A 12,259-nucleotide genomic window follows, 5' to 3' on the forward strand; every position below is an offset into this window, starting at 1 on the left:
TAGGAACGTCAGATACCAGTCCTCTGACCCCAACCCTGCACACTACTCCCACAGCGCCCAGAGTTCCTAAAGATGGGGGATCAAATCCCCTTACCCAAATGCCACCGCCCCAGCAATCGCCAATCCCAGGGCTGCAGATTTTCCCCGTCCTCGGGCAGCTGTGAGTGCAACAGTACTCCTCAGGGTCTTTTCAGAGATGCCCTCAATAAATTTCAAGACCGCTTTGGCCTGTGGAAAGAGAGACACGTTAGGTGAACTCCAAGAAAGGTCCAAGTTTCTGCCATTCACCACCATCACTGTGGAGAAGTGAGGTTGATGCCAGGCTAAATAAGAGGGCGGCAGTTCTTGCAGGCCAGAGAGCACTGCTCAGCACCTGGACTTCTCACTCCCTTGGTCATCTCCTGTCAGTCTCAAGGCCTACCGTACCAATTATTAATAGATGCTGATAATTCAAATTTACAGCTTCAGTCTGGAGCACTTCCCTGCACACCAGACTTTTTTTTTTTTTTCTTAGATGGAGTTGCGTTCTTGTTGCCCAGGCTGGAGTGCAGTGGTGCGATCTCAGCTCACTGCAACCTCCGCCTCACAAGTTCAAGCGATTTTTCTGCCTCAGCCTCCTAACTGGGATTACAGGTGCATGCCACCAAGCCCGGCTAATTTTTATATTTTTAGTAGAGATGGGGTTTCGCCATGTTGGCCAGGCTGGTCTCGAACTCCTGACCTCAGGTGATCTGCCCACCTTGGCCTCCCAAAGTGCTGGGATTAACAGGCGTGAGCCATGGCGCCTGGCCCACACCAGACTTTTTTTTTTTTTTTTTTTTTTTTTTTTTTGAGACAGAGTCTCGCTCTGTCACCAGGGGCTGGAGTGCAGTGGTACAACCTCCACCTCCTGGGTTCACTTCAACCTCCACCTCCTGGGTTCAAGCGATTCTCCTGCCTCACCCCTCCCAAGTAGCTAGGATTACAGGCACACACCACCACACCCAGCTAATTTTTGTATTTTTAGTAGAGACAGAGTTTCACCATGTTGACCAGGATGGTCTCCATCTCTTGACCTCGTTCATGATCCACCCACCTCAGTGTTCCAAAGTGATGGGATTACAGATGAGAGCCACCACACCCAGCTGGCCCACACCAAACTTTTATACACATGCAACTGCTTCCTGCACATTCCCATTTGTACACTACAGATCTCAAACTTGAAACTGAACACCTAAAGTTGCCCCAAACCTCCTCCACCTAGTCTTTCCCATCTCAGTTAACTGTTCAACTGCTTGGGCCAAAGTCTCCTCAGTTCTTCCCTGATAACTTGATTCGTCAGCAAATCCTGTTACCTCCAAAACATATATAAAATCCTACCATTCCTTACACCACTATCCTCCTCTACTGCTCTGCTCAAAGCCACCACCCTATCCTTCTTCCATCATGACAGCAGCCTCCTGACTAGTCTTCCTACTGCCATCCTCACCCCACCAGTCTATCTGCAACACGGCAGCCAGAGGATCCTCTTAAAAAGAAGTCTGGGGATGCCTCTGGCAGCTATGCTGAGAGGAGACTATGGACATAAAAGCTTCCACTGCTCCCATCTCTTATAGAGTAAGTGCCAAAGCCCTGCCAGTAGCCTGAAAGATCCTCCAAAAATCTCCTCCTCCATACCCACTCACCCTGCTTCAGCCCCTCAGCCTCCCTGCCAGGCCTGGAACACAGAGGGACATCCCTACCCCAGGCCCACGCACGTGCTGCTCCCTCTGCCTGAAGCACTGGCTCCCCAAGAGCCACAGGGCTTGTTTCCTCACCTCACCTCATCTCCTTCATGGCTTGGCTCCAAAATCACCTCCTGCATGAGGCCACCCCTGCCCCCTGTATGTAGAACCGCAGCACCCTACCCTCAGCTGTCATGCCCTATCCCTCTTTGCAACGTTTTCTTTTTTCCCCATTGTACGCAGCATCTTCTGCCTCACCACATGATCTGCTCATGTCTTTCATTTACTGACTGTCTCATCTCACTAGGAGGCAAGCTCCATGAAGCAGGCGCATCCCTCTTGCCTACTGCTGGGCCCCAGTGCCTAGAGGAGAACCTAGAAGCAAAAGCAAGGTGCCAGTGACACAGAAGGACAGGAGCCACTAACTACTTATGGCCCAAACTGTGCTCCTCAGCTGGATCTGTGCTGGGAATATGTCTTTGAGGGTGGGAAGAAGGCCAGATGGTCCTGAGGAAGTTTGCCTAAGCAATGATGCTAAGAAGACACTGAAGAGACACAGGCCAAGGTAGATGGAAGGGGAGAGGCTTCAGGAAGCCAGAGTTTCTCCAGATGAAAACACTCAAAGGGAATCCAGGTCCTACTTAACTGGGCCTTGCCTGAAGGCTATATTTTACCCTTTTGTTTTATATTATGGAAGTTATAAACTCTGAAAAATCCAATGACATAACAGAAAGGTACCAAATCTAGACTAAAACGCATCCTAAAATGAAGAACCAATATAAAAAAGGCCAAAATCCAACTAAAAAGTGGGCAGAGGAAATAAGCAGACTGGCTGACCAAAAAAAAAAAAAAAAAAAGAAAAAACCAACAGCAACAACAACAACAAAACAACAGATGACCAATAATTGTATGGAGGAGGTATCCTCCTCTCTCCTAATTAAAGAAGCAACACCAATTAAAACAATGGTCCTATGTCTCATATCAGATTGGAAAAAACTTACAAGTTTAATAGGAATCACTGTTGCAAGGGTGTAGGGAAAAAGGCATTTCCACACACTGGATAGTTCCATCAACTGGTACAACACCCATTTGAATACACACAACCTCTGATCCAGCAATTTCTCTTCTGGAAACGTATCCTAAACATAGTGCCCACAGACTTACCTGTAAGAATCCCCTAAGAGCACTGTTTCTAATAGTGGAAATGCTGGAATCAATCCAAATGTCTAACAGTGGACCACTTACACTCTGTAGCATGACCCCTTTGCATTTAATTCATTTATGTGCATGAAAAAAGAGGCAGCAGGATACATAATAAACTGTTAACAGCAGCTGTTTCTGCAGAGTAAAACTGCCAAGTGGAAACACCACTTCTTATTTCTTTATGTACTCTTTTTCTATTAACTTTTTGTTTTTTTTGTCATAGGCCATTTGTTTTCTTATAACACTACTTAACTAGAATCAGTCTCTCCTGCTTTATCCTATCGCTCACTCCTTCTCTTTTGGATACAGAGGGTACCAGGAAGTGAATCAAAAAAGCCTAGGGCCTGCAGCCAGAGCTGCATAAAGAGCTATGTAGCTGCTGATCATATTTCCAGAATGAAAAGGGAAGCCAGCCTGCTGGGACTCAGCCCTAAGTGGGAGGTGTCACTGCAGCTATCTTCCTTCTCAAGGGCAGCAACCCATGTTGCTCATTTGGCTCAAGCTGACCTAGAACCCTGAACACACCTGACAGTTCAAAGACCTCTGGGCTATACCCAGTCAGTTCCCATCATGGCCCAGGAACTACCAGGGAAGCCAAGTTTACCAGTGCAGACCACCTCGGTGAGCACAGAAATGCATCCTGGCAGCTCTCACCCAGCCTGCTATTTGCACTGAAAGACCAGGTACATATCACCCCAGAGGGCCCGGCCCTCATCAGGCCTCACACTGGAACCAGGGTAAATACCAGACTAGGGGCCTCAAGTTCTCCTCTCACTTCTGAATAAGCTGTAGGCAAAACCTTTATATTATCAAAACTTAACTGAAATCGAAAAACACAGGTATATTGCCCACTCTTGGAAAAAGTGGTGAGAGCATTCCTCTTTCAATGTAACCTGTCCAGATGTAGTGGATCATGCCTGTAATCTCAGCACCTTAGGAGGTTGAGGCAGGAGGACTGCTTGAGGCCAGGGGTTCGAAGTTACGGTGAGCCATGATCATGCCACTGCATTCCAGCTTGGGTGACAGAGCGAGACTCCGTCTTTTAAAAAATAATTCATCTGCTCCATCTGTCCCCTGACTGGAGGGGGTAATCCCTAGACTTCTTCTGTGAACCCAGACAACATGAAATAGCCCTACTGTTGCTGAGCACACACGAGTATGAGCAAGGGGAAAAGCCCCCTTCTCCAAGGAGGGTCTGAGTCTTGGGTCAACGTACCTCGGCTTCTGTTGCGCTCCGTATGCTATATTCTACCTTTGTGTTGGAAGTTCTGAGCACTACACTCACCTGGTCTAGAGTCTTACAGCAGTCCACCAACACACCCACAGGCTGGGTGTCCTGCAAGCTCTCCTTCAACTCCCTCAGCTCCAGATCGGAAGGACCAAGACTCTCATCCTACCAGAGAGAGGAGAAGGGGAAGGTCTGTCACTGCCACAGGAAGAACAACAGAGAAAACACAGCCTCCCCCAGATTCCTGGACCCCAGCACAGACTCACCGGAGTCTGGGGAGGCAGGGCCTCAATGGTGGCAACATGGGAGGAGATGGGCAGGATATTGAGCTGGTCATCAATGACGAGACACTTCTTACAAGAGGCCAGAGAGAGAAGAAACCTGAGAAACAAAACCGCTGCAATGAAGTGTTGGGGAGGGCATGCAATGTCTACACAGAGTATAACTTTTTTTCAAAAAATCATTTGGCCCCAAGTGTCTCTAAGAAAGCCAGAAAAAGCTAAAACCCAGTTGGAGAGCAGCGTGAGATGATTCAGCACCTCCTCCACAAGGCACCTGAACATACTTTAAACAGCAAATCAGAAAACCGAGAGCTCATCCCAGGAGATCAATTATAAGCCCTCCTGTTGTGCATGATTGCCGCTATTCCCTACGCCACGGGGCCCTCCCCTCATCCTCCCAGGCTTGCTCTTTAGCACTAAGGTGTTTCAGGCTATCCTTAAATGGGGAATTCCAAACCCAACCCCATATGATCACCAGTCACACAGGGAAAAAACACAAATGAATTCACCTTCTGTCACTAGGAAAAAGAAATAAAAGGAACAAGGGGAAAGAAAAGCTCCCCAAAGAAATACAATACAAACGTTCTTGCATGCAGGGAAAAAAAATGTGTTTGACTATAAAATTCAAACATCCTCCCACTGCAAGAAAAAGATTTCACAGGCTTCCGTTGTATTCAGTAGCACACAGCTGCTCCTCCTGATCCGCTCATTCTACTGAGTTAGTGCATCACAGATGGTTAAAATGAGAAAGGCCCCCAGGGTTCATCAGGGCTCGGATTTCTACACCTCAGCACTACTGACATTTCGGACCAGATAATTCTTTGGTGTGGAGCTGTCCTGTGCACCACCGGTTGTTCAGCAACATCCCTGGCCTCTACCCACTGGATGCCCACGGCACCCACCACTACCTCCCAAAGTTTGATTGTAATTGTCATTACAATCAAAACATTTCCAGACATTGCCCAACGTCCCCAGGGGGCCAAATGGCTCCATATGAGAACCACTGATTTAGATCAAATTTTCCTAAGGCGTTTCACAGGGTGCTAACTGGTGTTCCCACCCCGCCAAAAAAAACTGTGGTAAGATAAATTTGGGAAACAATCAGTTAAACAGGTCCCTGCTGCTGCAAGACTTTTCAGAGATTACAACAGGCTAGGGTAAATCTTCATAAAGGAAAAACAGTATCTGTGTTTCCCAGACATATATGGCCAAACTCTCCTCATACGGTCCCTCTCAAAAAACTAGTGTTCTATGGCCGGGCACAGTGGCTCACGCCTGTAATCCCAGCACTTTGGGAGGCTGAAGAGAAGATCACTTGAGGTCAGGAGTTCGACACCAGCCTGGCCAACATAGTAAAACCCCCACCTCTACTAAAAATACAAAAAATGGCCAGGAGCAGTGGCTCATCCCAGCACTTTGGGAGACGGAGCTGGGGCAGATCATTTGAGGTCAGGAGATCAGGACCAGCCTGGTCAACATGGTGAAACCTTGTCTCTACTAAAAATACAAAAATTAGTCAGGCATGGTGGTGGGCTCCTGTAATCCCGGCTACTTGGGAGGCTGAGGTACAAGAATCGCTTGAACCCGGGAGACAGAGGTTGCAGTGCGCCAAGATCGTGCCACTGTACTCCAGCCTGGGTATCAGAGCGAGACTCTGTCTCAAAAAAATAATAATAATAATACAAAAAATTAGCCAAGTGTGGTGGCAGGCACCTATAATCCCAGCTACTCGGGAGGCTGATACAGGAGAATCACTCGACCCAGGAGGCAGAGGTTGCAGTAAGCCAAGATCGCGCCACTACACTCCAGCCTGGGCAACACAGTGAGACTCCGTCTCAAAATAAATAAACAAATAAATAAATATTTAATTTCAGATAACAAATTGTGTATCATATTTGAAATTATGGGTGATCCTTTGCTCAGAAGAAACATTTTGTCGCCTTTTTCTGCCTCTAATTACATCTCACCCCTCCCATATTTTTCTTATCATTTTTACTATGCGAAATATGTCATATCCATAATAAAAAGTTTGGAAAAACTAGTGTTCTATGAAATATCTTCTGGGAAAGAGTGATCCAGAAAAATCACTCCTTTAAAAGATGAGTAAGCTAAGAGCCAGAGAGAGTAACTTGGTTTAACTGAACTGTCAGGGGCAGCAGCAAAACAAAATTGAGGTTTCCTGGCTCCAACTTTCTACCACATTTCACTGCTTCCAGTTAGTCTCACAACTGCTGCTGCTGTCAAGAATTTCATCATTTTTGGAATCGTGTACTACTTTCCCCAATGCAAAAGCAAAGCTTTCAGCTGAGTCCAAGATAAAAATATCCTTCCCAACGTAGCTGCCCCACAATTGGGAGGAACTATAGACCTACCTTTCATTAAATCTTCCCACCACATCCTGATGGGCCTCAGTTCTGTACCTGGAATGCACATCCTAACAAAGAAAGACAACATCCATTAACAAAGGCATGCAAACAGTGCTGAGGACCAGGGTCCAAATACAACGCTCTATCCAAGGAGACATGGGCAATCTTGCTGGAAACAAAATCACTCCCACACACCCTGCTGTGCCAAATGGTATTTGCTAAAACTGGGATCAGACACTGAATGCAATGTTGCTTATTAAAATCTTTCACTTTTCCACATTTTTTTCTAGCATCCTAAGTTATATTCATTTATTTCATAAAACTGGCATGCTGTGTGCCAGATATGCTGTGTATACACTAGTGAACAAAGCATGACCTCTGTTCTCATGGCACTTGGAGTGTAATGGAGGGAGGAAGAAAAATGAGTAGAAAAATACACATTTTGGCAAATGCTACATGTGAAATACAGACTGCACAGATAGCAAGTGGGGGTCACTTATGTAGGGTAGTGAGGGAGAGCCTCTCCGAGATAAGCTGAGGCCTGAAGAATAAGTAGGTAGCCATGTAAGAGAGAGAGGAAGAACAAACTGATATGAACACAAAGTCATTCATTCACTCTCAAATATCTAAGGAATGCTTACTAAATGCCAGGCATTCTTCTTTTTTTTTTTTTTGAGACGGAGTCTCGCTCTGTCACCCAGGCTGGCGTGCAGTGGCCGGATCTCAGCTCACTGCAAGCTCCGCCTCCCGGGTTCACGCCATTCTCCTGCCTTAGCCTCCCGAGTAGCTGGGAATACAGGCGCCCGCCACCTCGCCTGGCTAGTTTTTTGTATTTTTTAGTAGAGACGGGGTTTCACCGTGTTAGCCAGGATGGTCTCGATCTCCTGACCTCGTGATCCACCCGTCTCAGCCTCCCAAAGTGCTGGGATTACAGGCTTGAGCCACCGTGCCCGGCCTGCCAGGCACTCTTCTAAGATCTGGAAAGGCAACAGCAAAGAAAACTAGCTCTCTGTTCCAATCAAATTTATTTATTTATTTATTTATTTATTTATTTATTTTTATTTTTTTACTTTTTGAGATGGAGTCTTGCCCTGTCACCCAGGCTGGAGTGCAGTGGCCTGACCTCAGCTCACTGCAACCTCCACCTCCTGAGTTCAAGTGATTCTCCCGCCTCAGCCTCCCTAGTAGCTGGAATTACAGGTGTGCGTCACCATACGTGGTTAATTTTTTTTGTATTTTTGGTAGAGATGAGGTTTCACCATGTTGGCCAGGCTGGTCTCAAACTCTTGACCTCAGGTGATCCACCCATCTCAGGCTCCCAAAGTGCTGGGATTATAGGCGTGAGCCACTGTGCCTAGCCCTCCGATAAAATTTACAGACTAGTACAGAAGGACAGACTAATAATAATAATAATAATAATAATAATAACTTTAGGTAACTGTCAAGTGCTCTGAAGAAAAATAAAGCCGGTTAAGGAGTGACAGGCAGAGCTGCCTACTGTAAACAGGGTGTGAGGAAAGACCACACGGATGAGGTGATATCTGAGCAGGGACTTGAATGCAATGAGGAAGCGAGCCAGGCAGAGGTCCAGAGGAAGTACATTCCAGTGGGAACTGCAAGTGTCAAGGCTCTAGCATGAGTGTGTGCTGGGCATGTCTGAGGACGTTCGAGGAGGCCAAAAGGGCTGTAGTGCAAGTGATGATGGGAGAAGTAATGACAGGAAACAGCCCCTAAGATTTGAAGCAAGTTCATTTCATCAGACCAAGTCCAATCCGACCACCATTACAGAGCTGCTGGGCATGGGCATGACTTTAAAACTTGCCTCTGAACACGACTTGGCAACACTGATAGAGAGAGGAGACCAGCTCTGCATCAGGTGAGACACATCCCTAACTCCTCACCATGTCCTCAGTGTCTTTTGCTTTGGGAGAACAGAGTATCTGCTGGAGTTGAAATTCTTGCCAAACTGGGAGTACAACTAGCAAATGTTCCTTAGTCATCCATTAGGATAAGGGCCAGTGAGGAGTCTACACATGGTCCTTTTTTTTTGCAATACACAAATTTAGGCACTGGCATTGCTCCTTATACAGTATCATTCCAGAAAATTTAACTACATAAAAGCTGCATCATATCTGAATCTCACTGATGTAGAATTTGCAAATGCCTGAAAACAAAGGTGAAATTCAGAGATTCCTAGGCACACTCAGGGACCCTGAGATTTAACTGCAGTGACTTTTTCACTAGTTAAAATCAAAGAGCTCTTAGCCCTGAGGCTGTGCTGGCTACTCACTGGAGCTACCCAACAGGAATTCTTTAAAGAAAGCAGAACACAGCAAAAACAGATGTACTTGAACCCTCACAATTAAGTTAAAAACAGATGCTTACCATGGTCATTGTGTACAATTGCTTGAGTGAGTTCATGGTCCGTAGGAGGATGACCACTAGCCCACCACCTTCCACTGTTTCTACGGTCCTGGCCAGCAAGTTTGGAGTTAAGGCTTCGAAATCCTGGAAGAAGGGGCGTGAGAAAGGGTATTCATGCGAATACCAACCCAAGGGGCTTTTTTTTTTGAGATGGAGTCTCGCTCTGTCACCCAAGCTGCAATGCAGTGGTACAATCTTGGCTCACCACCCACCTGGGCCTCCCAAAATGCTGGGATTACAGGTGAGCCACCGCACCTGGCCCAACCCAAGGGACTCTTAACCAAAGCAAGGTGATAAGGCAAAAAGACGACTTCGGAGCATAAAGCCAAGACCGTACTTCTTCCCACCTTGACTTCCCAGGATACACGCACAGGGCGCACCACAGAAGAGGACCAAGCCCTCGAATATATGAATACCTGGTTTTATATGCCAAAAATGGGTCTCTTATTAGAGACATTGTTAGTTTTATATGTCAAAAACCTCTCTGATAAACTCTTATTTGGAAACAAATTTTCCAGCCTTCATTGATTCACACTTGAATTTCAGAAACATCTTACATTTTCTGACATTTATAGCCCAAACCTGTTTGACAAAACTATACCACATGGGGGAGCTGCTGCTCCCAGGAGTCATTACTCAGGCAACTGATCAAGGCAGCAAGCAGAAGACCACTCCCTACAAATCAGTGATCAGCCAGGGCATTCCCCTGAGTAAAGGTGAAAATGAGGCAAAACGCCCTCTTTTTTGACCTCCAACGTGGGAAGCAAGCCAGGAGTACAGGAGACAACCCATGTTTTGTGAGGTATGTAACTCGACATAATAAAGGGCACAGTCGTAGGTGTATATGATAAACACATTGAATGTGGGGATTTGTGCTTAATTTTGTCTTGTCTTTTTTGGGAGAATAGGGAAGGGAGGTGGCACGGGAGTCAAAGAAACAAAGAATAAAACAAAGACCACCAGAGCTTACACGCACATGCATACACACACACACACACACAAAGTGAAACTTAGTCTATTAACTTGCCAGGCAAGAGAATACACACCAGTGCAGAAATTCACCAAGTAGTCTCTGAGAGATAAAGTGAGGGGTTTTTAAGGGCTAGAAACAGGGAGAGGGGCCTTCATGGTGGGTATGCTACTCAGGCACTCTGGACAGGACATTTAAGTGCATTGGTCTGTATTCCAGTTGGAAAACAAGTCCTATTGCTCACTGGACAAGAAAGTCTTTGGTGAACGCCAATAAGGACCTGGGGTCCTAGAGGCACGCAAAGTCTCTGGCATTTGCTTTATCAGCTTTAGCTAGTTAGAACCAGTTATAACAATGCATCACTTCAGTTCCGGTGTCTCTAGACAAGTGCTGATTTAAGTAGAAAATTCTCTTTTTATATGGGGTAAGTGACCAAGTGTACTTTGGAAAGTGGCCGGGATTTCCACTAATAATGCTTGGGGATAGGGAATATGGGACTTCTCCTCTCCTTACTGTACATTTGTTTCCAGTGGAAAGTCAGGCAGCCCAAGCAACCCTCAAGACTCTGCCTTCAATCAGAGGCTAGAGGAAATCACCCACCTGCAGCACACACATGCCGAAGGTATTGCCCAGGATCTTGTGGGTCTCATTGTAGTAGCAGTAGCGAATGTTTGTGGCTGCTATGAAGAGTTCAAAGGGGTCATCCTGCTTTATGTTCAACGTTCCATTCTTTATTTTCTTCTGCAGCTGTCGCATTCTTTTCTTCCGGTGACTGCAATCACACGCCCCCAATCCCATGAGAGCCAGTTAACCAGAGAGGCTAAAGAGTTGGAACCAGGGGACGGGCTCAGTGATCACCCACTTAGACTTTCAGAGCGAGTAGGGAACTTGAAAGTGTGAGGCCCACTTCAGGTGGAGGGCAGTGGAGAGGCATTAGAGTGCTTAAGGGCTTGGAGTAAGAGTGATAAGTCTATGTGTGAACACTGCTATTTTGCTCTGTGACCTCGAGCAAATACTTTGCTTTAAAAGTTGGGTAACAGGGTAGCTAACCCTCACATTTGGCCAAAGCCAGAGCTTGAAACCAAACCTGAGTGGCCTCATTATCTCAGTCATAAGCCAATGCTTCAACTACACTGTGCTGTTCCCCAGAGATCCTGGGAAAGACAAGGTGATGGCACATTACTTTATTCATCCTTCCTAGAGGACTTCCTTCCCGAGAATGTGGGATTATGTCTTCGAGGGCAAGTCTTATATAAGACAATAATGATATAGGACACAGGGATCAGAATGGAATCTGGACATCTCTAAGGAATCCCTGAATTATTTTTGGTCTTAAAAACCCTGCATATCCAGCTGCTATTTACCTTTCCTTTACCAAAGAGAGAACTAGAATGTTCTAGAATGGAGGATTACAGCTGATCAAAATTTTACCATAGTTGTCTAACTTAATAGCTAGAACAAAGGCCCTTCCTCCTGTGGGCCTCCACTTCCTCATCTATGAACCAAGGCAGTGGGTGAGTTTATCTCCACTGTTCCTTCTGGCTCAGGCCTTAAGCCCATGACTTACAAGCAGGCATTAGCTTGAACATAATGCTCCGCCACAGCAAGGCAGGGGTAGGGCGGAAGAGCTATAAGAGGTACAAAAATATATTTTTAGAAGTGAAGCCAGCTGGTTTAAATTCAAAAGGCAAATCTGCCCAGAAGACTCTGAATTGCCTAATTCCACACCCGTCTCACATTTGCCAAATGAAAAATATTGAAAACCAGAAGCCCTAAAAACTTAAAATTCTGGGATAGGCAGCAGGCCTTATTCTCAATCTGTATTAAAAATGCCTACCTCTCAAAATATGAGACTATATACAACAGAATACCAATTATGGTTCAAAACTACATACCAGTAATAAACATCTAGATGCTGACAATGCCTAGACACTGAAATGCTTTTTATTTTCATCTTTGGGTTTTCTGCACTTTTCACATTTCAACAATAAGGCTCTTATGATTGTCTGGTTTCCTTTAGGCAGAATCCCTTTACTTTAAAACCATAGGACAGGGGCAAGTTTGGCCTCTGGAACTAATTTCAG

At 45.9% G+C, this 12,259-nt stretch overlaps 1 protein-coding gene and 1 pseudogene across 2 annotated transcripts in view; one reads left to right on the top strand and one right to left on the bottom strand.

The window, feature by feature from the left end:
* LOC126935712 (cobalamin trafficking protein CblD-like) overlaps window positions 1-4,282 on the top strand; it is a 233,615-nt pseudogene extending 229,333 nt beyond the window's left edge.
* The window catches only part of NAT10 (N-acetyltransferase 10), a 45,752-nt gene that overhangs the window by 24,831 nt on the left and 8,662 nt on the right, over window positions 1-12,259 (bottom strand). For both annotated transcript variants that reach the window (XM_050758764.1, XM_050758766.1), the window contains exons 4-9: window positions 10,776-10,947; window positions 9,167-9,289; window positions 6,788-6,849; window positions 4,401-4,515; window positions 4,192-4,299; window positions 95-228 (exon numbers count right to left, since the gene is read on the bottom strand). In XM_050758764.1, coding sequence (XP_050614721.1) covers window positions 95-228; window positions 4,192-4,299; window positions 4,401-4,515; window positions 6,788-6,849; window positions 9,167-9,289; window positions 10,776-10,947 — 714 coding nt within the window. The remainder of the gene's footprint in view (window positions 1-94; window positions 229-4,191; window positions 4,300-4,400; window positions 4,516-6,787; window positions 6,850-9,166; window positions 9,290-10,775; window positions 10,948-12,259) is intronic.

Source organism: Macaca thibetana, chromosome 14 (genome assembly GCF_024542745.1).
Source record: "Macaca thibetana thibetana isolate TM-01 chromosome 14, ASM2454274v1, whole genome shotgun sequence".
Lineage (NCBI taxonomy): Eukaryota > Metazoa > Chordata > Mammalia > Primates > Cercopithecidae > Macaca > Macaca thibetana.